This window comes from Nipponia nippon, unplaced genomic scaffold (genome assembly GCF_047370975.1).
Source record: "Nipponia nippon isolate SJK-2023a ecotype South Korea unplaced genomic scaffold, ASM4737097v1 scaffold_3, whole genome shotgun sequence".
NCBI classification, from domain to species: Eukaryota; Metazoa; Chordata; class Aves; order Pelecaniformes; family Threskiornithidae; genus Nipponia; species Nipponia nippon.
In genome coordinates, this window is record NW_028262347.1 from 30,790,218 (window position 1) to 30,817,374 (window position 27,157).

Genomic DNA, 27,157 nt, shown 5'->3' on the forward strand with positions numbered 1-27,157 from the left:
GTACATGACACACTCTGTCTTTGAGGGTCATGAATTAATAATTACCAGTGTATAGAGAGAAAATTATTTACCGAATTTTAGAATAGAATAGAATAGAACATTTTTCAGTTGGAAGGGACCTACAATGATTATCTAGTCCAACTGTCTGACCAATTCAGGGCTGACCAAAACTTATAGTATATCATTAAGGGCATTGTCCAGATGCCTCTCAAACACTGAGAGGTTTGGGGTATTGACCACCTCCCTAGGAAGCCTGTTCCAGTGTTTGACTACCCTTTCAGTAAATAAATGCTTCCTAATGTCTAGTCTAAACCTCCCCTGGCACAGCTTTGAACCATTCCCACACATCCTGTCACTCGATACCAGAGAGAAGAGCTCAGCACCTCCCTCTCCCTTCCCCTTCTCAGGAAGCTGCGGAGAGCAATGAGATCACTCCTCAGCCTCCTTTTCTCCAAGCTAGACAAGCCCAAAGTCCTCAGCTGCTCCTCACAGGACATGCCTTCCAGCCCTTTCACCAGCTTTGTTGCCCTCCTCTGGACACATTCAAGGACCTTCACATCCTTCTTAAATTGTGGGGCCCAGAACTGCACACAGTATTCAACGTGAGGCCACACAAATGCTGAATACAGTGGGATAATCACCTCCTTTGACTGGCTGGTTATGCTGTGTTTGTTGCACCCCAGGATGGGGTTTGCCCTCATGGCTGCCGGGGCACACTGCTGACTCATCTTGAGCCTGCTGTCAACCAGCACCCCCAGATCCCTTTCTGCAGGGCTGCTCTCCAGCCACTCCTCTCCCAGTTTATCCTTGTGCCTGGCATTACTCTGTCCTAGGTACAGGATCTGGCATTTGGACTTGTTAAATTTCATCCCATTAATCATAACCCAATGCTCCAGTCTATCTAGATCCCTCTGCAAGGCCTCCTGTCTCTCAAGAAAGTCAACAGCACCTCCCAGTTTGGTATCATCAGCAAACATGCTAATGGTGCATTCAACTCCTGCATCCAGATCATTGATAAATATATTGAACAAAACTGGACCTAGAATTGAACCCTGGTGAACACTGCTGGTGACCAGATTTTGGCTGTAAACTCCAACTAAATGCTCTGTAATCAGTTATTTCAATCTAGTTGATGGATTATTTTTTTAGAAATACATAATTAGGTTTTGTCTAGTTATATCAGTTTGCTTCTTGCTTAGCTGAACTGTTATCATTGAGTCATTTTTATCAAGTACTTCTGCTAGCACTGGATCACAAGAAATGGTCAAATTAGCTAAAGGGTAAATGTCAAGTATCAAGCTCTCTTCTGTAAAGCAGACTTTTAAATTCTGATGAAGGTTTCTGTTCTTTTTCATTCTCATGTACACGTTCTTTTTTTTTTTTCACTGTGGATATTGGGAGACCCTAACAGATAATACAATTAATTTATTCTTAACTGCTCCTTGTTGGATTGCTACAATGTTGTTGTTACTTAAAATTTGTTTTATAACAATTTTTTTTTTTCCCCCATTTTCTTCCTATTTTTCAGATTATGGCACAGGCTCAAGGTTTGGGGAAGAGATACATTAAAGCCTTTTTTAAAGGTTTCTTTGTTGCTGTTCCGGTAACTGTGACTTTCCTGGATAGAGTTGCCTGTGTAGCAAGGGTGGAAGGAGCATCAATGCAGGTATTGTTGGAAATATCTTTTGTGTGTCAGGAAATTAAAAAGTGACTGTCCACTGACAATAGCAAGGTGGAAAAAAATCTTTTTCTCAATTGTTATTAAATGACCACATTGTAGTATAGAATAGTTTAATTTCAACTTTGTTAAACAAATACCTTTTTGATGTGAGAAGAAAAGCTTTTGAGAACAAAACGTGCCAAAATTCTGTCTTGGTAAAAGGAAAATATATAGATAAGTAGTGATAAAGATTTTATATATATATATATATATATATATATATATATATATATATATCATCTCAGTCATTTAGAAATAAAGATTTCTTTTTTTGAGCACTACCTTTTGTCTCTTGGGATTGAATTGATGACTCACAAAGAGGCTTTATTAGTTTTTAGTAGCTGTATTATAGGAATTGTAAGGCAAAACTGGTTCTTGCTGTACTTGCTCTTATTAATGAACAAGTATGGCACCATTTCAGTGAAGAATACTGAAAATGGCATGAACCCAATACTAATACCTATGCTTACCAAGACATAAGTATCAGTTCACTGATTTTACTTTGGTTATACTGAAGGTGTATACAGTGTAAGCAAAATAATATAAATCAGCTGTGTAACATTTAGAAGAGAAATACTCATGATAGTCAACAGCTACTTTGTTTCCTCTGCTATTGGGACTTGAAAAACATATGTTGTAATGTAGTTAGCCAATTTTTGTATTGTTACTTTGCATTTGAAATCATATGCACTGCCTATTGCTGTGCATCACCACTGATAACTATAATTTATTCTGTTCCAAATTGCAACATTCCAATTAGCAGAGACTAGGGATTTGATTCTTGGATGCCAAGCCCTCTTTTCTGATTATCTGAGTAAGCTCAGAACCTTGAAGAGAGGTTTCACAGCAATCAAGATCAGCTGCTGGAGTTTGATTTGTGCAGCATTCATCCAGACAAAACTTGGGCTAGAACCTGGGCTTGTCTGATTTGTGTTTTACACTATAGAAGAGTATGGGGTGGGGAGGAGGGAATGGCAAGGTGGCATTGTGCTTTTTGTGTCAGTCTGTAATCTGATGTTTAACCTCTGTCAAGAAACCTCAGCTGTTCTAGAAGGCAGCTCTCACTTCAAGAACAGGGACCAAAGTAAAATCATTGTACTCCAGTAATTCTAGAATCCAAGACCAGAAGTTAAGTGTAACATAAGTTACCTTTGCCCTTTTCATGAATGTTATTCTGAATATTATTGATGACCCACCAAAGGTAGAAGAATCTCAGGGCGTGCGGTTGCGGAGCCAGAAATTTGCTCTAGAAAGGAAGAGAGGAGTGGGAAGCTGGGAAAAACATTTGCATTCTCTTTTTACTATCTTCAGACAGGAGAAATTCAAATACATAACACAGCATTTATGTAAAAACAAAAGCAGCCAGACAAATACAACTCACCCATTTTCCATCTTCCCATTTTTTGTCTCTGTTGGGATCTAGAGCCACATGCAGCATTCAAGATATAGAAGCATCTTGAATTTTGTGGTTTTGGTGTGTTGTTTGGTTTTTTGTTTGTTTGTTTTTCTGCTAACGAGCATGACCTGAGCATTTAATTTTCGAGGGGTGGTTTTTTTAGCCTTTCATTGTTTGGTCTTTTCGGTCTCTGACGTAATGTTCTGTTTGACACCCATTCTTGTTTGGATGGTTTTACCTCAGTAGCTGGAAGGAAATTTTCTAGATTTCCCTACTCCACAAGTCTATTGAGGCCCTCTGGTCAAGACCTCAGTTTTATGTTTCCTTTGAAGTCAAAGCCTCAAGTGTTAGGGAGTGCTCTGGTATTATTCTGCAGTGTTGCTTCTGTACTCACTTGAAGGGCATATAGTTAACTGTGGTTTATCCATGGAAGATTTGAAAAACAGTACAGTTATTTGCTCAGATTTATTCAACCTGACAAAGAAAGATATGCACTCTTTGTAGTGGCTAGGGAAAGCAATATATATTTAGTGGGTGATTAAAATCTAAGCTCTTCCCTTAATATGTCTGTTGACTAAACATTCTCCCAGTTGATTGGGTAGCTTGAAGGCTGACATTTCTAATTTTACTGACATCTCGGTGTCTGTAAAATTCTCTCTCTGGTTTTATTTTGGACTGTAGCACTGAAATAGAAGTTTGTTTTAAACTTCTATGCCTATGGATGTTTTTCAGACTACAAAAAAAACTTCCTAGTTCTTCTAATAAGATACTAATTTCCTTGCCAAGATTTATTAGGCACCTAACTAAGTCTGACAGGGACATAATTATAAGGAATATATCCCTCTCTTGCAGAGTAGCTTGAAGGAGCACTGGTCATTGCGTTGCAATTCCATCTATTTACTGTGTTGTCTGAAGAGTGATCTACGTTGAATGTATCTGAAAGCTTTGGGTATGAGGGAGAGTGAAGTTCAGTCAGCATGTAGTCATATATCCATCAATCACATGCTTCCAATGACATCTTATTTTCTCAATTTGAAGATATCATGGTATGATTCCCAAGACTTTGTTTGTAATAGACATCTAAAACATCTAGCTGGCTTTGTGTACTCATCATTGTGGCTCCTGCTGAGCCTTGTCATGGTTTAGCCCCAGCTGGCAACTAAACCCCACACAGCCACTTGCTCATGCCCTCCTGGTGGGATGGGGGAGAGAATCAGAAGGGTAAAAGTGAGAAAACTCATGGGTTGAGATAAAGACAGTTTCATACGTAAAGCAAAAGCCGTGCATGCAAGCAAAGCAAAACAAGGAATTCATTCACTACTTCCCATCGTTCAGGCAGGTGTTTCCAGGAAAGCAGGGCTCCATCACGTGTAACGGTTACTTGGGAAAACAAACGCCATCACTCTGAACATCCCGTCTCTTCCTCCTTCTTCCCCCAGCTTTATATGCTGAGCATGACGTCACATGGTATGGAACATCCCTTTGGTCACTTGGGGTCAGCTGTCCTGGCTGTGTCCTCTCCCACCTTCTGTGCACCCCCAGCCCACTCGCTGGTGGGGTGGTGTGAGAAGCAGAAAAGGCCTTGACTCTGTGTAAGCCCTGCTCAGCAATAATGAAAACATCCTTGTATTATCAACACTGTTTTCAGCTCAAATCCAAACCATAGCCCCATACTAGCTACTGTGAAGAAAATTAACTCTGTCCCAGCCAAAACGGGCACAAGCCTGAAAGTAAAAGTTCTGACAAGAAACAAGGAATAAATCTCTCTGTGTCATGCTCGCTCTCCTACTCTTACTCTCTGTTGCACTCTCTCTCTCTCTCTCTCTCTCTCTCTCCCCTGCTCCCCACTTTCTGTTTTTGTTTTGGACCAGCCTTACTGCTGCTTTATGGTTTCTGATGATAGTAATACTTTTTGACACCCTGGCAAGCACGCTGCATAAAGGTTCCAATGAAAATACAAATTTTCTGATTTATTCCCAGTCAATTAATACAGATTTCATGCATTTAATTGTCTCAAGCTGATTTTGTGTTTCTACAGTGCTTTCAGCCACCTGTCATAATTCTTTCATGTGCGCTGACTTCAGTGTGCGTGAGTATTAACTCTAACTTATAGGGAATAACAGTGAACTATTGCAGTTTATAATTTTAACATCTTTTTAATTGCTTCATTACCTTCTTTTTTCTTTCCAAAATTACTGTTTTTTGAATCCTTACAGGAGATGTTTTTTGTTGCTTAGGATTTTACAGATTGATGTGCTCATCTAGCATTTTGTTAATAGTGCATTTCAAGTGAGTAGTAATCTGTTTACAACATTGAATGTAAGTGACACAAATAACTGGTAATATGATTTCTTACTTGGCTGTTGTGTATTTTTTGTGACTTGTCTTGTAATGCTGGATGTATACTTTAACACGTTTGCTATCATATGGACATCTTTTTCACATCTTGATATCCATTTATGTTTTTTTTTTTCTATTGAGTTTCAGTGCTTGTCTGGTGTTAGGAACTCTTCATACATAATGATGTGGAAAAGGGAACCCCCCCTGGATATTTAAATTTGTGAATTCATTAAACCAAATGGACTGTTTTCAAGTGAGATGGAAGATGACAGCATATGTGCAACTTTATATGCAAGTTCTGTCACAAACGGTTCAATACCAAGGATTATAGCAAGTAGCCTGACCAGCAATCTCTGATGAAGCACACTTGTTTCAGCAGCAAACATTATTGAATATTCTATTCCATTATGCATAATAGCAGTTCTAATTATTATGTGGCAGTTTCTCCTAACTTTATTATTAGGATTACTGTACCTAAGCTTGTGAGCTCATGTGAATATTCTTTCTGTTCCCCAATCTATAAGCAAATAAGTTGTTACCTTCTGGTATTCACTAGCAGCATAACAACTATCAAGTTAATCATTATTTGTAGTAAAAGGGCATGGTTTTACCTTTCTACTTATGGAACTTCATGTCCTGTGAGGCTTCATCATATGGCTGGGGATCTCAATTTGCATGCTTTTAGCGTTAGATTAGTTAGTAATTGGAAAGAGTGAATGTTTTGTGACTTCTGCACCACAGTTCTAAATTAAGGCCCGTGTGTCTCATTTGTAGCGGGCTATTATGCTGAGAACTTGGACAAACAAGTTATAATGCTTCAAGCTAGAGGAAGGAAGAAGCCCCTGCATTATTTTGTTTCTTAAAAAAATAAAGAGCCCTTGTGAACCTATTTGTTGACTACTTTTTCAGAAGCTGTATTTTTGTTTCACTAGACCTGAGACCTTACTACTAGTAAAAATGTCATGGGGAATAAGTTGTCTCTGAACACACTGCATTAAACTCTTTCTATGCTTTTTGTTGTGGAATCACAATTTATTTATTTTATTTATGTTAGAGAAAGACTTGCTGTGAAGGATTTAGATGATTTTTTTTACGGAAAACTGTAGTTGATGTAAAATGAAAGTTGTCTCCTTCTAGTTTTCCTTACATTTCTTCTACCAAAATAATATTTTTGTCTGTGCATTTTGAATATGTCAGGTTGTTTTGTGGGAAAGAAAAAAAATATTCTGCACTGTCATATTTCTCTCAAACATAATTCTAATATATAATGAGTTGGATATCCACTCTGTATGTCAAAACCACATGAGCAATGTATTGTTTAAAATAGCAAGCAGTATGGTATTACATTTAGATTGCTTTAAGTTAACAAGATTATGTAATATCTAAATGTATTTAAACTCTAAAGCATTTCCTTGGTTTAAATACAGAAAACAGTAGGAGTCAACTGGGATAATGCAACTAGGGCAATACTGTAATTATCTGGTGTATTTCTCTGTAAGATGAAGTTGATATAGATTTAGTTGTGAGGAAAAGTTTGTGAACACTCATGTAAATCTTTTCTAAGTATCAGCTGTGAAATACATTATCTCTTGTCGCAATGGGTTTAAAATTTCCATTTGTTTTGACCTTCTCTGTTGGCCCTTTGAGGTAGATACTTTTTGAGTACCAAGCAGTTTACTTTGTGAGAATATACCATATGTATGATTCCCGCTTTCTAAGATCTGCTTCTTCGCCTAATGTCTAGTACCATTCTTAGCTTCTGGCCGATATGTGCCTGCATTTGGTAAAAGGAGTGTGACTGTGAATTGTTTGTGAATCTGTATGTAAAGAATTTGTATGTAAAGATACTATCCTTTGGTGGAAGATGCTATGAAGGTGGAAAATCATTCTGGAAAATCCTGATTAAAAAAATAATAATCAGATATCTGCTCATTAGCTTTTAGTTTTCATTTATCTGGGTCTTGCAGTGCATAGACTCTAGGAAATAAAATAACGATGAGTGTTAATGTACTTACAGCTTAGACTTGGACCATATTTCTGTGGATTTTAATGTGATCTGCTTTGATCTGCAGACTTACTTGACTAGAAATTTGCCCTATAATCCACAGCTCAAAGCGTAACTAGCCTCATTTGCTGTTTACCTAAACATATTTATTTATGTTTATTTATTTATGTTTATTATTTATTCTTTTGAACTATTGTCTTCTGTACTGTTCATGTGAATTACACCTACTCAGGACCCCAGCACATTACTTCTTGTTGCACGTTAAAAAGCTAGTTTTTTCACAAGTTCCGTTTGAAAAAGGTCTTTATCAACTGATCTGGTTAGCAAAGAAAAGGTGATTGAGGAAACTGGAGCAAAGACAAGTCAGCACTTCTAAATAGCTTTTAAAGTTAAAAATGAATACTAACTATCCATCCTGGTTTGAGAGCATAGTTTTACTGAATAAAAATACAATTAAATTTAACACTGTGTAATTACTTGTGTTGAGAACAGTTGATTTCAGTCCTACACCTGGGTTGGGTTGCTCATCAAAGGTACAGTCAGTCTGGGGAGGGGAATCTCAGAAGTGAATATCTGGTGGTACATGTGGACGGCCAAGTTATACTGTAAGGTGAACACTGAAAACCTCTCTTACAAAAAATGAAATTTTAGCAAACATTGCAGCTATCATACTGATAAATGAGGGGCTGCCTAATCTCAATATTCTGCTTTATTAAATATGTAACCTAACTCTAGAGTCTAAATTAGAGGTCATCTGCTGGCCAACTTGGAGATACTGTAATTGTATTTGAAGAGTCTGAAAAAGCTTATTGAGAAATAAGCTATTAAAAGACTTTAGTCTGGATTATTCTTAAATACTTTCTGTCTACTAAGAGAAGTATTTATATCGAAATAATGCCTGCAAAACCCAATGAAGACAGTACTGTGATGGGCTACTTCCTTCCGCTGCCATTTCTGATGGGTTAACTCAGAGCCAGCATTAACCAGGTACCCTGGTTTTGTACCACGTCACACAAAATAATTTTGTGTGGTTCTGTGTACCTCCTGATACGCTGTACTAATTAATTACTTGGGGTTTTTTTTTGAATGTTGAGGTTAGTGAACAGTCTCATTTCACTGTATGGTTCTGTGAGAGATCATGCTTCTTTGTATCCTGTTACAGAAGGCTCACAATTACTGGCAGTGTCAGTATATGCTGTAGGTGTGGGGTTTGTTTTTTCCCTTTGCAAAGAGTGCCGAGATTACTATTGTTACAAGTATGTATTTCATTTTTAGTGCATTATGCTTGTATAAGTAGTAAGATGCCTGCAGAAAGTTTGCTTTTTCTGGGAATTAGTGTTCTTTGTTCTCCTTTGTTTTTAATATTAAATGATATACAGTAATGGCAATCACTTCTTTTCATCAGGCTTGTCATAAGTATGTATCCTGTGTAATTTAATTTGCATGCAGTAGTGCGTTGAAAGTTATGAACTGCAAGTTGCCATAAATTAATGGCATTTAACGTAGCTTTAATAAAGAAATATATTTCCCAGAATAAAACAAATTCTTGATCTTCTTATAGTAACTGGGTACATTTTACTGATTTTAATGGATTTTACCTGTTGATGGAATGAGAGCTAGGTGGAAGATTCATAAAGGAAATGTAGATCTAAAGCTGGGTTTTTTTTTTCCCCCTCTCTCAGCCTTCTTTGAATCCTGGGGGAAGAAAAGCATCTGATGTAGTGCTCTTAAACCACTGGAGCATTCGAAATTATGATGTACAACGTGGGGACATTGTGTCACTGGTGTAAGTCGTTCTGCATACATTTCCATACATGCTTATATAAATGTTGAACCATCAGTATTTAATATTTAATCTAGAATACTGTAAATATATACATGAACAAGGAACATAACATTTTTAATAATGCATTATTGTTATTCTTATTATAAGTTTTCAAAACTCAGATGTTCAAAGAATGTATTACCAAGTTTTTACTTGAAAGGAACGCAGTGTAAGATATTATGTGATACAGTATATATATGCACCAAAACTGCCAAGAAAAAAGAGCTGTGAGATAAAGAGAGAAAATAGATAAAACATTATGTGGCTTAATGGAGTATATTTTTTAAGTTGTTTGGCTATGCACTCATATTTGTGAGGAAAATAGTGTTTCTTTACCAAGTAATACTAACTGTCTTTTTTCCTGGAGAAATCTGGCTACTGAATAAAATTTTAAATAAGATCACAAGAATTTAACCATCTCCATAAAGGACAAATGTAGCAAAAAAAAAAAAAAGTTTTACAATTGTAATGGGGAGGTCTATGTATCAAGCCAAAAGGTGGCGGTGTTTCGCTGTTGAAAATATTCAAGACTAACAGAATACAGAAACCCCATTTCAGCCTTAATGTAATATAGAAATGGAATGTCAAAGTGTGCTTAACTGACACAATGATATAATACATAGTCACACTACATGCTTGGATAGCTTAAGCTTTTAGTTTTGTAAGTGAAATGCACAATATGTAGATTGTAACAGAACTGTCTTTGGAAGCTATATTATCTGGCTTCCTTTTTGTCATGTATCTCTTCTAAAATCGTCCCATTTTTTTGCCTGCTTCTTCACTGTAATGGTAACTTGTATGACAATTTTTACTACCAGCTCTTAAAGCAAACTCTCTCATGCAGTCTTCTTTTGTTAGAAACTTAAAATTTACTTTATGGTCTGTCTTACTGTCTGGCATGTAAGATTTTCTGTAAATGGTCTAGCTACAAATATGAATTTATTCATATTTGCAACACCTAATATTGCAAAAGGACTCCAATTTCAGGTCACTTAATGACTGCTTGTAAAATTTGATTCTGCCTGTGTGTGCATCCCTCTGCCCAAGTCATGGTCTGGTGGTTGTTTAAAACAGTGAATGTAACTGATTAGTAATTAATGGACTGAACAGAAGATGAGCATGTTGTCTGATCAGAAAACACAAAGAATAGTTTCATTCTTATTATACTTCTTGAAGGTTTGTGGTACCATCTGAGCCATCTGCATTGATTGCTTTCACTTCGCTATATGTTTGAGCAAGATAAGTAATATTTTAGATGCTGTGGGTTTTTTGTATGTTTTGCGAATTTTCGTGGTTAGGTACACCCACATGGAAGAAATCACATTGTATTTATGCATTGTACTGAGGTTTTTCTTAATCTTTGGGGAAGTACACTGAATAATCAGACTAGAGAATTCAAAAAACACTTTAAGAAAGGAAGTTAAACATTGTAAAAATAATCTATTGAATAGTTTTGAGATGAAAATACTGAAGGGTATTTTATATATCAGTAACAACTTTTAAGCTGTTAAGTACTTCATGATATGGGTTTGTTAGAAGCAGCTTTGGCCTACTAACTTATTGTAATGTCAAGTTTTTAATTGTGTTGCAAAGACTTGCAGGATATAGTATCTGGATGTGATCTGGTACCCATGTGAGTTGTTTTGAGACTTACCTTTTGGTACATGAGGCTTTTATTATGTAAACGGGTGAATATTTTTATCCTTTTCATTTTGATTGTTTACCTATGATTTCTGTAAGTCACTAGTGAATAGATATCCTATGTATATGCATGAATTTTACTCGGTGGTCTTCAGGATTTGGCTGATTTAAGCAAGGCATGAACAGGGAAGGTCAGTCTCCCATTAGCTGCTGCTTTTTCTGTTCCTATCAGAAGTTCAGATGAGAAAGTGTTGGTGTGACTGAGATAGGCAGATGGGTAGGTAAACCTTCTTTCATATCCTACTTGGATGCTTAATATTTATCCCCTGTCTCCTCTTTGCCAAGTCATAGTAGAAAATAGCTATGAGGTTGTGGGAGGGTGGTCTTTTGCAGAACAAGAGCTGAGGTCAAATATTTCTTCGTGGCAGCTTGACCAGGGCCATCCAAGCTCTTTGCTTTCTTCATATCATCAGAAATACTGCATCATTCTGGATGGGTGCTGTTTCTATCGCAACTCTCAAAAGGGACTGTTGACATCCCAGCTGGGAAAGTCCAGTGTAAGTAGATGGCCAACAGCCAAACCTTGGAGCAAAGAGATGAATTAGTCTTGGTGGTCCTGGATGCCTCAAGAGAGGATCAATCAGCCTGTGATTATGCTTGTGATACTGCTTGCAGATCCAAAAGTTTCTCCTCTCTCGTCCAATCTAGTTCTTGATGAACATATATGTTTTTGTTATTTGCTGACTTTGATTACAAATGATCATCCTGTCCCCAAGCACTTGCTGGTGTTTGTGCCTGGTTAAGGTATTAAATGGAGACTGCATGTTTATGGAAACATGTGTCATGTATCACAACCACAGCTGTGAAATGAGCCACTATGTGTGCACACATCAACATAGGTTTTAGACATAATATTTAGAATGGCATTAGTCCTTAAAAGTATAAAATTAGAGTAAGATAAAATCAACGGAGGGAATAAATTGGTAGGAAATAATGATTTGTTTACTCTCAGTTTAGTGTTTTACAAATAGTTAAATCTTACCTCAGTTTTTTAGAAGATGTTTTAAGTTAACAATTTTTCTTTTAGCTTGAACTCATCCTTATTGATACCAGAATTAAGAGAGCTCAATGTTACATGTTATAACTTTTGAACTCACAATTTTAAGTTGATTCAGAACTAAGGGAAATTGATATAATCTTTAATTTGATCACTTGCTTGAGTGCCTAGATACTACTATTTTACTGGGACTTAATAAATTAAAAATCAAAACAGGATTATTTTTTCAATAAATTATTTAATTTCTATTATTACGTGTTCCAGAATACTACCTTTGCATCTCTTAAACAGATGCAAAAAAAGTGTGTTATTTTCTTTGTTTTGAAATGCTTTTATTTATCTTCAAAGAGAGAATATAGTTATGTGGCGTGTGAGGTCACCTTTGAAAGATAAATGAATGCATATTTTTGCCAGGCAGACCTTGATCTTTCAATAACTTTTGTGGTGAAACAGGCATTTTTGTTTTGGAAGAGCTCTGCTGAGGTAGATCCCAACAGTTATATAGAACTTTATCAAGTATTGCAGAATGAGTTATAGGATGCCTATGCTTCTCCCAGCTGGTTTTACTCTGTAAAGTTGGAATGCCAACAGCATTGTAGCTGTAGCAGTATGCATCACAGCGTGTGCTGCACAGCTCATGCAGGTCCTTGGGAATATATGCTGCAACGGCACTTCCTGCTACTAATGGAGATAGTGCTCTTCTGTTGAGTATTAATGGACATTTTTGCCAACTTACCTGTACATAATTTGGTTTCTACTGTGTACAAATGCAGGTGGTATTATAAAAAGATGTTGCCAAAGAGTGATTTATAACTCTAGAATTCATTTTACTTGTATCTACTGAGAACCTTATATCGTGAATGTAAAATCTTGCCCTCTTCTTATTCCAAATTTCCTGTCTTAATGTAGAAAAAAGTTGTTGCAACATGCAGAAGATTGCAAAATCAGTGTGTGTATGTAGAATGGGTATTTTATTGATATGACTAAATTTAAGTAAGCTTTTGAAATGAAGACACAACAGTATTAATTCAGACATTTAAATTTTTTCTTAGGTAAATAGAGGTTTGGACTTTGTCTTGTTCTTTACTTGGTTAATAGGTTTTTAACAAAGGAGTTAACGACGACGGCAGTATAAATAGGGTTGTTAGATTTTTCAGTGGTGATATTTCAAGGCTGTAAATATTCACAGACACTAATTTTAGCCTTTGGAGGTTATGTTACTTCTGTAATAGAGAGAACACCTTCTCCAAGGTGTGACTGAGAGCGGGAACCTACTTGCTGGGTAGTTTGCCAGGTGTCCCTCCATTTCTAATTTAGAATGTGTGCTTATATGTTAAATAAAAATAGCTATGCTAATGTAATCTGGAAAAAGATTGAGGACCAGTGCTGTTTTCTGTGCGTTCTGAATGGTAACATGATTCTAAAGTTTTGAACTATAATAGCTAAATGAAAATGGGCAGTATATTTAAAAACATGTTTTTAAAGGTCAGCTATAATAATAATGAAATAAATATTGTATATTTTGTCAGCTTCTTGTGAGTTCTTTTATAAGAGCATAATTGCTTTAAGTACAAAACCAACTTTTTACATAGAAAATACCTTGGCGTTTAAAAAAAAAAGCTTACTTCCTATCTTCTATCCTGATGAAGGACACTAAGTAGCTTCTGTCACTGCTTCCTCTGACTATAAGATTGTGTTCAGGCCTTGCAGCAAACTCCCTTACTTTTGGTAACTGCTAAGTATTTTTGTATAAAGTTATATGTGTTTGAGCTCTGAAAAATCCGGTGCAAATCAACACTCTGGAGGAAGAATTAAAGTACTGCACGTGAGGTTGTCTCTGCTGCTGTATCCCTCGCTGACATCTGTTCAGAAATGAGAATTGGGAAAGATAGTTGCCACAATGATATTATGTGATGGTTCAACAAGTTTGAGCCTATTCACACAAATCTGAATAACCCAAATTTGGCAGGAATGCTGTCCTGTTCAGTTGATGGAAACAGAGTGTTCTCAAATGGTGCAAAGTGAATACATACTACTCGTAAAATGTCACTAATTGGAATTTCATTAATAAGACTAGTCTAGTAAAATAAAAATGAGTAAGAAGGTACTTATTGAAGGAACTGCCTTGAATTTGAATCAGTAGTTGTAATTATGAAAAAACTTCCTACTAAATTCTGATAGAGGTAACATGAATAGATATTTAATGGTTCTTGCATTATTTTTAAGAAAGCTTCTTTCTGACTAAGGTACCGTACATTTTACAAATACCTCTGCGTGACCTTCTTAAGTCTTCCAATTTCTATTCTATTTTTGTTTGTACTTAGGTCCCTATACCAAGTCATCTGTCTTCTGGCAGGTAGGACACTGCAAAGGAGGTTGTGCTGACATAGAAGCTAAATAATCACTTTACTTTCTGTGCCTCAGTGACCTCAGAAAATCTTTTTCTATTCTGTTCTTTTAGCTGGGGAAAAGAACCCTCATGTCTTTTCCTCATAAAAGTAAAATATGTAGTTCTACTTTTATTATCTGTGTTACAATCTATTCTTAGAGTAGATAACATACTACATATGAGTGTGTTAATACTGTTGATGAAAGAAAGACTTGAATCTTGTAAGTAAAAATCCATTTTCTAAAGAACATTTTCAGATACTGTACATGATCCCTGGTTTTATTATGAAGTGCTCAGGATGGATTTAAGTAGGCAATTATTGTAATACTGTGGAAACTGAGCAGTTGTGGAAGAAAGAAGTTGTTGTAGTTGAAGTTATGGTTATTTAATTTAAAGTCTATGGATATGACTCGGAAGTTTACAAGATTTGATTGCAAGGATGATTGCTGGAGAGAGTCTGGCTAGAATCTTTAGGCCAAAAAGTAACATATATGAATGTTATAGCTTACACATTCTTTAGTGATCAAATTGCAATTTGAAGAATTAATTTTTTTTTTTTTTTTCCTAAAAAGTTAATGATGTGGAAGTCAGTTGGATGGGCTAGGCCATTTGTGAAAGAGGTGTTAATTGATTGGGAAAAGTACTGTATAGTTATAAATGGTGCCAGTGTGAACTTCATATTCTGGTTGATTTTGATTTTATCAACCTTGCTATTGAATTAAGAAGCAAATTGTTGCTTATTGAATATTTATTAGAGCATCCATTAGAATACTACATTGCAAGTTTACTAAAAACCACTGCATTGATTACTGAGTTAAGCTGATGGGACAAAAGTGAACATTAAGCTTACATACATTAAGCTAGCATAAACCAGCATGTGGCCAATTTGTAATGAAAAAAGAAGAAATTGTCATTCTATCACAGCAAATTATGTCAGGTAAAATTATTAAATTTACATCAGATACTTAATAAGGATATAAGTGGATCTGGAACCTTGCTGTAAGATCAGTAATTTTGGCTCTAAAAGCAAATGTTGAGATTTAATAACAGAAGACCATTACCTGAATCAGTTTTTTTATTCTAGTTAGCATCCCTTGAATAAATTTATGGACATCAGCGTGGTTGTCAGAAATTCTGTTTAAAATGTGAATTCCTATTAGTTAGAACATAGTTTAAGTATGTTACAGCCTTATAGTGGCTGAAGGGTACAACTTGGAAAAACCATAAATTGCCATTACCGTGTCTGTTGCTGTTGGTTTTGGGGTTTGGTGGGGTTTTTTTTGTTTTTGTTTTTTTTTTTCTGCATAGAGCCTTTGCTTTTCATTTAAAATGCAGCATTGAGGGACTTGACAAAAATAATTAAAATCAGATGCACGGTCTGTGATATTTGGTTGAATTTACTGCTGAGATAAGTAGCATAAAATTTCACTAAGACATATTCTAGTGAAAGTGGAGGGAAATTGCGATCTTACCAACCTCAGTACCAATTCAATAGCATCAAGATTAAAGCTGCTTTACACAGGATTATCTACTGATCAGTACTCCTTGGTTTAAGTATTTTTCTTCTTGGCCCGTCTGTATTTACGCTGGAATAACTGTGAGATAAGGTTATGTTGGAATTCAGCCAGATTAGGATGTGAATAATAAACACAAATTACATTTGAAGTTTCATCCAAATATATATATATATATGTATATATATGTCTGATTCTTTGGAAAGCAAGAAAGACGGGAGAAAAACTGTTTCTGTTGTGATCTTTAAATTTTAAGATGATCAGATAAGGTGTTAGCAGCTAATTAATACATAAGGAAGACCTATGTTTTGCTGAAGGAGGACCATTAACAGTAATTTTTAATCTCAAACCAAAATTGATTTATTTATTCATTCGATTCATTTATTTTTACTTCACTTCTTAGTGATCAGGCATATGAAGATGAGAAGGGGGAAAAATCCTCTTCTAACAAATGAAATAACTTTTACCTGCCTCTATTCAATAGAAGAGGGAACAGCATAGAATAGGTTTTTCTGCTGTTCTTGATGATGGGCATCCAAGTATGTTGGAGATCCTGAGTCAAAGTGGACAGCTGCTTGAAATATTGCAGAACTCACAGCCATGATTTGATTGGCTGGAAAGCTGTCTGTGATCCTGTACTCGGCCTCACAGTGTGATGGCTGACTGCCCTGCGAAGGTCATGATGAGCAAAAGGAGCTTGAAACCTGCCTTGGTTTAGAAAAATGTCACTTTTACCTTTTGAAATATTTATAATTTAGATGCTAGGAACTTGCTTTGCTTTCAGCAGAATCTGGTGATATAAATGCCTGCTGCGATGTAGGTACAGAAAAGTAACAGCATATTTTTCATAAACTTTTTTTTTTTTTCCTTAAACCTTAAGAAAATTTGACAACTCTGATAGGGAAATATTTGATATATTTTTTTCTCAGTCCATTTCCAACTGCTGAGAAGTAATTACTAGTTATTTATGCCTGGCATTGCTTGTAGGTACCTAGAGCTATGAAAGGTTTTACAAGTCAGTGAAATAGTCTACACAATCTCATTGCTGGAAGAGGCAGGAAATGCGTTGTTGTTTCAGCAACTAATGGGGAATTCCAATGCTCATTCTCTATAGGGTACTCAGATTAGACACCTCCTTCTTAAGTAAATTCAGACTGAACGTCTGTGATGGTATAGGATAAAAAAAGTCATAGATATTCATATGGTTATCTTTGCACAAAAGTATCAAGTGTATTTTGGTTTATGATAAGTATAGATGGACCATAATTTTTGAACGTGTACTCAATCTGCTGACCAGATAGCTGGAAGCTTTAGAGGACTGTTAAGCTGAAAGTAAACTGATAGTTTGTTGAAAGCAAAGTAATTTCCTTCCCTTGAAGGTAAAGGACTTGTGAGGAAGCCAATGCACCAACTATGATTCCTGAAGAAGATATGTATCAAAGTACTTAAACTTAGGTTCCACTGAACTGATGAAAATCGGAGTGCTGAATTGATGAAATACTAGATTCAGTTTAAGATAAGCTTCTCACTAGATTAAGATCTTACCTTTCATATTGCTTCACTTGAATTGTGAATGATTCAAGGGTAATACACATTTTGGCTCTAAAGATGCTGTATCAACTTCAATTATGAAGAAGTTGTTCTATATTTAGAAAGGGAGGGAGTAATGATAAATCTTTTTTGTAGAACAACTCTGGAGATCAGCTTACCCTTTCTTCACCATATGAAACCATTGTCTTTCAAAGATACCCAGTTCCTTAACATCAAGGCTTGCATATTCCAATGCTAGGTTCTGTTACCTGCAGTAGTATGAACGCTTTAACAGAGAAATGTATGTAGGATGTTGTAATATGATTCAGCAATGCTTGAAACGTAGAATGCAGTAATTTTTCTGAAGCAATGAAGCTTGATAATTTTTATTTTATTTTTTTTAAAGTCCTGGACATAAGCTGTTAAACAAATGAAGTTGGTTCTGTAGTTTTTGAGTACACAAAAAGATACCTAAATACATTTTAGCCTTTTGTGCAGGTAGGCTTCTTTTGTGTACCGTCTTGGAAATACTGAGGTGATACTTTATTATTCGGGATATTCCATACAATGTGTTCTTGGACAAATTATAGTTTAAGTACTGCCACAGCTGACTTCATGTCTTTTAGTAATAACTTCCCCTAAGCCAGTTTAGTCATTTTTATTATGAGCAACCATAAATATTAACTGCAGAATGTTACTTGTAGGAATCTTTCAATGAACTATACATATGCTGACAAAGTGAATTCTGCTTACACATCAAAAATATTTATTTCCAATCTAATTGGTGAAGTTGGAAGAAAAAACATGGGTCTTGACCTGTGCTGAGTATATTGTGGACATGAATATTTTTGCATGTAATAAGCAGAGTCTTGGCCTTGTTTTCTGTTTTTTCAGCCTGTTAGCAAAGGCAAAAACAAGGGAATGGCAAATTATCAGGTTTAAAATGATAATTAACCTTATCATCACTGTATTTTCTAGGGAAATTATATTAGGCTGTATTCATGAATGTAACATTAGGTTTTTATGTGCAATCAGCTGCTCCTGGAAAGTGCAATTGAACAAAATTTGGCTTTAAATACATTCATATATGTTTGTTCAGCTGAGAGGGGACATTACTGCTCTCTGTTGTCAACTGTCTATCTGTTGATTAGCCACGGAGAAATGGCGTCAAACTCTTCACAGAAGTGCACAGCAAAGGGACGAGAGACAGTGGTCACAATTGCAGCAAGGGGCATTCTGACCAGATATAAGGAAAAAAATGCAGAACTAGAATGGCTAAGTCATTAGCTAGAGAAACTGTGAAACCTCCATCCTTGAGGTGTTCAAAACTTCACTAGCAAAAGCCCAAACACCCTGATGTACTGTTGCAGTTGCCTCTGTTTTGGCCAGCAGTTGAAGTAGATGACTCCCAGAGGTCCCTTCCAACCTGAATTATTCTGTTTGTCTACATCAAATGGAATTTCAGCAATGGAACTGTTAAGATATGAGACATAATTGCTGTACCCTTTCAAAGTTAAAAGTCAACATTACCAGTTAGTGTTTAGAATATGCATTATGTGGTTTTTAATTTGTTTTATAGCACAGAAGTGGAGTTTCTAAAAACCTCTTACTCTGTAGATGTTGTTGTGATATTTGTCTTACAACAGCTTCTAAAAGACCCAGTCATGCATTGGAAGCCTGTTGTGTTAATAGCTGAACATACAGAGAATGGTAAGATTACATTTGGGTTTTATAACTAGACTGTAAATTCCCTAAAGCAGAAACAATGAGTAGATTCAGGCAGCATGGTGAAACAATCAGTAGGGTGGGTGGCAGTCTGCATGCAGACGGCTGAGCACTGGGTCATGTTTAACATACTGTAGTAAAGGGAACTGCTTTGCAAATGTATGTGGAGAGCAGTTCCCAAGTGAGAAGAGGAGCCTGGAAAAATACACAAGTAATTGTTTGCTCACTTGTTAAATTTTCAATTACATCTGACCGGATTCATTCGTAAGGGACAGGGTCAACATTTTGACTGTAAATCAGAGAGAAATGTGTCAGGAATAAAGTATAAAAAACGCTTAAAATGAAAGCAAAAAAAAAAAAATGATAGGAACTGAAAGCAAAGAGAGGGGTTACCTACAAATTTTAGTGTCATGGTTGTAATTTAATGGCTTGATGTAGGAAGCATCTACAAGAATCTTTTTCATTTATTTCATAAATAGAACTTAAATTGATTCAAACTTGACCTGTCTCCTCTGCCAATATGGAGCAGAACGACCTAGCCTGCTACTCTCTAGCCACTCAGCTCAGATTTTCCCTGGTAGTGTAGGTATCTTCTTTTATGGCTACCTTTGTGAAATGTAAAAAAGTAGTATATAAACAGAAATTTGGACTAGGGAAAAAGGTAGAGGTAAAAACTTAAAATTATGGTTCACTTAAAACTAAGATCCATAGCATAATGCCATTTAGTGTTTTGGTAATTAATAGTGTATATCTTAAGGCAAAAAAGAGATACCTAGTGAGCATATTTCTTGTGTTATGTGTTGGTTTATGTTTGCTTTAAGGGACAAATTAGTGGCATTCTCAGAACAATAACTTCGATGTTTCAAGAACTAGGGCAACTGTAATGAGAGAAGCGTGGTCTTGCCATATAAAGGGAAGTATATTGCCAGCAAGCAAAAGGTAATAGCATCCTGTGCACCCAGAAGGCCTGCTGTGATGTTTGCATCTGCATAAGATCCCCTTCGCCCTCAGAACGGTCTGTTTTTAAACTGGTGCTGAGTTTGACCTTAGTAAAGAGATACTGTTAGAAGATATTTAAATGCGCAATCATGCACAGTGTGTTCCTCAGTCCTATAGGACACTGACAGTAGTAGTTTCTACAGCAGATTTGCATTAGTTTGCACTTTCCTTGATTTCAAAGGCTTATCTGTTTAACATTAAAGGGGAAAACTTAATTCCAAATTACATTCCGTATCCTTAATTGATAATAGTTTAGATGAATCCGTGAGACAGAATTAGAGACTTAGCTTCATTGTTCCAAACAGCTTATGATGAGATGGTTTCAGATTTCTGATTAAAATAGGAATAGCTTCCATACAATGTGAAATGCTGACTTTGTTGTTAACTACATTTTCCTCACTGTGAGCTCTGATTTCTTTGTAAAACTTGTGAAGAATATAGATTGTTCTGGGTCAATATAACCACTACTTTATAAGAACAGCATGCAGACCTTTGAGAATTGAAGAAGGCTGTTGGTATAGTTGACATGTATTTATTTTAACATATTTAAAATACCTTGCAAAGCCAGGAAATTGTAAGAACAATAATCTTTTATGAGTCTCTTGTGACCTTCTAAGATAATCTTTGACCTTTACGTTATCCTGTAATATCCGGACCGTAATATTGAATGTTAGCTAGATTTTTAAAATAAATTAACTTAACACTTGTCACCCTTACTGCATGAAACCTTATGCTTTCCTGTGGTCAGACAGTGCTTTTTGTGCGTCAGCAGGACTGCAGTACTACCACTTAATTGAGAGAGAAGGCACCCCTTTCCATGTTTTAAAACTGACAGTGATGGGAAGGTGCAATGTTGGGATGAGTCTTTACTGGGAAAAATTTATGATATTGTGAAATTGTGTTAGCTAATATTAAGTTAAACCTGATTTAGCAAAACAAAGGACCTCTGAATGTCTGCACCCAAATTTAGCAGAGAAGTGCATCTTAATATCTGAAACTTTGTCTAGATGCTTCTTAGTTTTGATAATTGAAACAGCTGAGCACGTTCATATAGAATATTTCCTCCTCTTTATTCCCTTTTCGTCTATCCTTTTTGAGGCGTTATCTCAGTGGTTATCTTTCAGAAAGTTTTGAGTAGCTGGCCTTCCAATTTTATTCTTCTGGTCAGTTCTCATTTGTAATCCTGTGGTCATATCTGATGTTGAAGAGATTACAGACTTTGTGAATGCATAAAGTGTGTTGAGGTTTATGTAAGTTTTTAGACAGTGTAATAGTTGATTCGATGTTGTGTTACCTTAAAACTGGAGGACTGTGGTCTGCAGCTTAGGAGCTGTTGTCTCCCACATTTCTAAAATCTGCCATCATTATTCCAGCTGTCTAATTCTAAATAGTTTCCACTTTTCTCCTTATAGCACGTAACAAGTTTTTTGTGTGTGTTTGGTTTTATGTGTGTTTTAATCAGCTTTTACCTGTGGTTAGTGATCAGATATAAATAACATATCTCTCTGGTTTGTACGTGAATGAATTGACACATTTGAAAATACTTAGAGCTTGCAAAGACTCTAACAATTGTGTTCAGGATTTCAGTGGTGCTATAACTATATGCAAGGCAACTCAGCAGGGCTTTTCAGTTCACAAGATTTGCTAATGCAGCAGCAGTTAGCCGCCAAGGGAAATTTAAATTTGAAGGGACTCTTCATGTCCTGATTTGTAAAAGCCCTCCTGGGCTATTCTAGAAATTTCTGCTAGCAACTACATTTAGCTCTACTGTTTGGCTTGTTTCAATTCCTGTGTGCAGCTGTATACAGTTTGCTAAAGCTCGTGAGGTATTACATTGCAGCAACAAGTACGTTGTCTAGATGGTAGCGGCAGGGCTAGCAAATGTGTCAGCCCCTGGTGTTCAGACAACATGTACAGAGCATTTGGTCTTATTAGCACAAAGCATTACTTCAGGCCAGAAAGAATCCATTTTGGTATCTCTAATCTACCAGTTATACTCCTGCTCTATGCTATGTTAATGGTAATATGACTGATACTGGAATGGTTTCAGTAAAGATTCTACTGTTTGTCTCATACTTGCAGTTGACAAAGTGAACAAATAAAACATGTCAATACTGCTTTTGTCATGAGCTTCGTCTACATGAAGATAAAAGTTGTACAATTTTTAATGTTATCTCATGAAGAACCCTTTTTTTAAATAAGCACTTTGAACACAACAGGTTTGTGATTCCTGTATTCATATATTCCTGATAAGTCTCCCATGTGTTTTCTAAGAATAAACTGATTTTGGAGATTGCTTCGGAAGTTTGATCCAAGTACAAACGGTGAACAAATGTAGGCTAGTATGAATAGCTGATATTCAAAATGATCTTCAACTTAGGAAGAAAATTAGCCACACTAGGAATTTGTGAACTGTAATAGCAAAATTATTAATGGATGTAAATTGGTGAGATTATAATTAAAAAAAAAAAGTATGATATACATGCTTGCATAATAATTTAATAATGCTTATTATACGTATGCAATATTTGTAGACTAATTTCAGATTACATAACCCATTTGGGAAACATTAATTATGGACACATAAAGGTCATATTTTGAAACAGTTGGCATGCAGTAGCAGAATGACTGCAGCATATCACTCACACCTGTTGCAAAAGTTCTTAAACGTGTATGCTCTTTATGAAAGTCAGCCATTTTCTCCTTTCCCTGGGTGACTTGGAACAAAAGCAATGGTTGGTGCTGCTGAGAACCCAGATTGAAAGGATTTGGAATCCCTGTTGTCGTAATTCCTTAGAGCGTATGAGGTTTATATTGCCTGTGAGAAGAGAGACTGTAATCCCTGTCTTGCTCTTCCAATCTACAGCCCAGAAGATTACTCTCAACTTTTTCTCCTTAGGGTCCAAATCCAATATATATTTTAAACCAGTTCAGAATATCAGAAGACTTAAAAAACCGCAAAAGGGAAAATGTTAAATGTATTTATTTTAGTTTATTGAAAAATGAAAGATTAAAAATGGTATTTATACTCTTTTAATGTGTTGATTTATAGATGTGTTTATGGTCTATATTATAGATTTATAGATGTGTTTATGGTCTATATTATATTCTATATATAAAATTTTTAGATCCTAGAATGACACAGTGTTGTATTTGAAAACAAAATCCCTGTTCATCAGATTGTTTAGAGTGTGCATGCTTCAGCAGCTGAAGGTCCTCCCCATAGAATGGTAAGCTTCTAGTCAGATATGAGGATTATTCAGTGTCTTAGTAATGAATAGGAAATATATATGAGAGTTTTTTTCAATTTAGGGCCCATTTAAAAAAATAATCATTCTGACTTGTGCATTTACAGGCAAATGAGAGCTCTTTCTAGAGTTGTTTTCTGTCTGTCTTTGGATTGTTATATTCAGGAGGATACTAATAAGCTGAAGGGAATTTGTAACACTGCAACCAATGTGATTATGAGATTTCTAGAGAGTGATGCTAAAGAAACACATATTTAGGTTTGTCTCCAGTTAATGGGTTTTGATGCTTGGATTACATCTGTATCCAAGGTCCTACCCAAGCCACAGATGGTGTGTTACTGGATAATGAACTACTTTCCAACCCGCACTCCATTTGCGTGTGTAAATCTTGGGTTGTCAATCATGCCACTTTCAACCAGTCCTAACAAACACATACAGAAACATCAGAGAGAAAATAAGGAAGCTGATAACAGGCCTGTGATGGAGAAAAAAGTTATATGATCGACACTTCATGAGATTGTTCTGTTTTTGTTGATCCTAGCTGCATTTTGGTGCAGTGTCTATTCAGTAGAGATTCTAGAGAAGGAGTTGTGACATCTTCATTTTACTTTTTTTTTTTTTCCCTGTTTTATTTCATCATTGCAGACTTCCCTAAACAAACAGGTTACATTAATACTTTCCTTTTTCAGTGCTTGCAACAGAATAGTTCATGTGTTAAAGTTTGGCCAGCAAGCAAATCTATTTCCTATCTTCATAGCATCTTTTGACTTGGTTTTTTTTCATTTGAAGAGTCTCTAATGAAGCCTTAAGGATGAAGCCTCTAGGTTATTATTTTATTCTTATTTATATTTTGTCATGCCTAAGGATGCTGATTTTGGACAAGAGCATCATTGTTCAAGAAACTCCACATAGATTTCTTTGTTGCCTCAAGGGGGTTTTCTGCGTTAAACTTACTCCAATTATCTCTATTGTTTTAATAGTTAGATATCATAAATCAAGCCTATTCACCAGAATTTCTCTCTAGTCAATGGAGAAAAATGAGCACTTCCAGAAATGAATTTTTATCAATTATCCGTAGACATTTTGTTTTAAATGATGGGCCAGATAAATGCCATAGATTTTAATTTAGATTAAAAACATATTTCTATATGAATTTTCCATTGCTGGCCCTAAACTAGGTGACCAAATATTAATGAAATTATTTGAATTTGTTTCACAATACAATTTTAAGGATTATTTACATGAAATTTACTTACACTCAGAAAAAATATTTTTCATGTTATATCTTAAATTTCAGGGTGACATCTCTTTTACTCTTCACCGTACATATCTTGGAGCCTCCCTTTGTGAGATTGTAATAGCTGACCAACAAGGGTCTTCAGTGTTACAGTCAAATTTTCATGCTGTTGTGATAAAGCGTCTGTTAATGAGTTATACTTGCAGGTAATTAAATAATATTGGGGGTCTTCCTTACTGTTCTTGTATTTACATCAATATTTTCTTTTTTCCCTTCTTTCTTCTCTGTCTGTTAAACCACACAGAAGAGAAAAGGTCATAATTTAATGAATGACCCCTTGGATCACAGATGCTGACAAAATGAAGCCTGAAAATTTTAAATTGGCTGGCTGCTGTTATCCTAACAGAGCCCATTAAAGTCACACAAGAGAGCATAACTTATTATGTCGTGAAACTGTGACTTTTTCATGGTTTCTTTGTAAACATGACAAAATTTATGGATGGCATTACTGATACTAAGTTGACAGAATTAAAACCAGTGTTTATGGATACAGTTCAGTAACTTGATTTAATTAGATTCTCACCACATTGATCTAAGAGGATTTTCAAGCACTATTTTATGATGAGGGTTTAAAAGAGAATGCTGAAGTTCTCACACAAGTGATGAACTGAAAGAAATATTTTCATTTAAATACATATATATTTAACTAAATACTTATCATTTGGCCTTTTGCACTTTGAAACAGTGTACAGTGATTTGTACAGGGGCTTCAGCCACTGTACAGTCCCAACTTCGGCTTTGACTAATAGTATACTGCATTAACACTGGGTGTATTAGTGTAGCAGAGAGGGATTCAGCTCTACTCAAATAGACACATTAGAAGTGGGATATCAAAATCCAGGCTCCATTAACAGTATTGACTATAATGGGAACTTCTGACCCTTAGTTCCTTTATTGATAGCTGCATTTAATGTGGTGTATGCAACAGTTTCAGAAGTGAGTGAGTTTATTAGGATAATCAATTATCTCTGAATCTGTCAGAGCAGATAGTGCCTTTGAATTTCTTCTTTCCTGGTTTCTTCCTGTTCCTTTCCTTTCTCAGGCTACCTGTCCCCATTAATAACCAATCTGGTTGTAAATCTACTAAGCACTGTATTATAGCTCTTTCCTATTTGATAAGCTTTACTGAAAATAACAGGCAATAATAATCTCTAAAATTTTTAAGCTGAAACTTTTGGACATTTAAATAGGGTAGGCTATTGGAAAGTGCAGCATAGACCTGTGAAGTGAGCATAAGGAATGATAAATTGAATGCCAATTGATGCAAAAAGTTGAAAAAATTAATGAAATTACTGATATGAATTTATGGAGACGCCGGCGTTACATAAGGGCTTGTGCTCCATTAAATATGGTAGATGGTTGTAAGGATATTGTGTTGTATGCATCTTAAAAAGTACCTGAGAGATTTTACTTGAAAAAAAACAAAATTACCAAGAAATAGCATTCATCATGTAGAAAAAAATTTGTGTTTCATTTGATTCTGCACAAGAATGAGATTATAAAATTAAAGTAAAAATTCATAACGCTTTTAAAACACAAAGTAATTTTGATTCCTGTTAAACATGGGCAGTAGCTTCAACTAGGAACAAATACGTGAAAGCTGGCCTACTACCAACTTACTGCAAGCCAAAGTAAATCTTAAAATGAAGTCCTTCGGTGAGGGCTCTGGTAGAAGTGTAACTGGGAGATCTTTTAAACCACAGATTTATAAATTAAGTTTTTGGCACAGCAATTGCCAAAATAAAATGGACAGTCAGAAATTGCGATGTGGAGGTTATAAGTCCAATGAAAGCTAAGGCTACTTCTTGGAAATCTCTGACAAAGAAAACATTTACTTCAGCATCTGTTTCCAAAAATGGCAAAAGAAGGTAGCAAGTGTCATGTGGTTTCCCTGTCTGTGGTCAATTCCCCTTGTAGTTCCTCAGTATTGACAGCTGTTGGATGTGCTTCTTGCCACTAATACAGTCCCTGAATCTGTCCAGCATCTTTTTAAAACTAAACAAATTCAGGGACAGCTGATCCATAAACTGCTAAATGTTACCTCTCTCTAAAACTTCCTGCGTCAATAAACTGCAAAAATTGTCAGGCATTTTTTTGTTCTTCATCCAGGGAATATCACAAATCCATGCATCTGAGTATTAGGTTTCAAATTTGGATTTCAGATTTAGCTGAAAATTGTGCTAGTATTGCATATCTCAGTAGCTCTTTATGTAGAATCCAGGTTGGGATGTATGGGAGTCTGAGCACAGTCTTCAGAGCATCAGTTAGAATTGAAGGATCTCTGCAGATTGAGTTTTCTCAAACATAAGAAGTTGCCAGTTATGTGAAGAGTGTGTATTTCTTGCTCAAACTTCACCTTCCTTTGCACAGATATTGAAGCAAAATGAGAAATACGCAAAGATGATCTCCAGTTTCTGTGCTTTACGTAGGAAGGTATCCATAGACCAGACGTTGACTTCTGACATTATCGT

The 27,157-nt window shown here is 35.8% G+C and overlaps 1 protein-coding gene across 4 annotated transcripts in view; it reads left to right on the plus strand.

Moving 5' to 3' along the window:
• Window positions 1-27,157, plus strand: part of IMMP2L (inner mitochondrial membrane peptidase subunit 2) — a 480,274-nt gene that overhangs the window by 15,604 nt on the left and 437,513 nt on the right. For all 4 annotated transcript variants that reach the window (XM_087766618.1, XM_087766617.1, XM_087766619.1 and 1 more), the window contains exons 2-3: window positions 1,529-1,666; window positions 9,144-9,247. In XM_087766618.1, coding sequence (XP_087622744.1) covers window positions 1,532-1,666; window positions 9,144-9,247 — 239 coding nt within the window. In that variant the 5' untranslated portion in view covers window positions 1,529-1,531. The remainder of the gene's footprint in view (window positions 1-1,528; window positions 1,667-9,143; window positions 9,248-27,157) is intronic.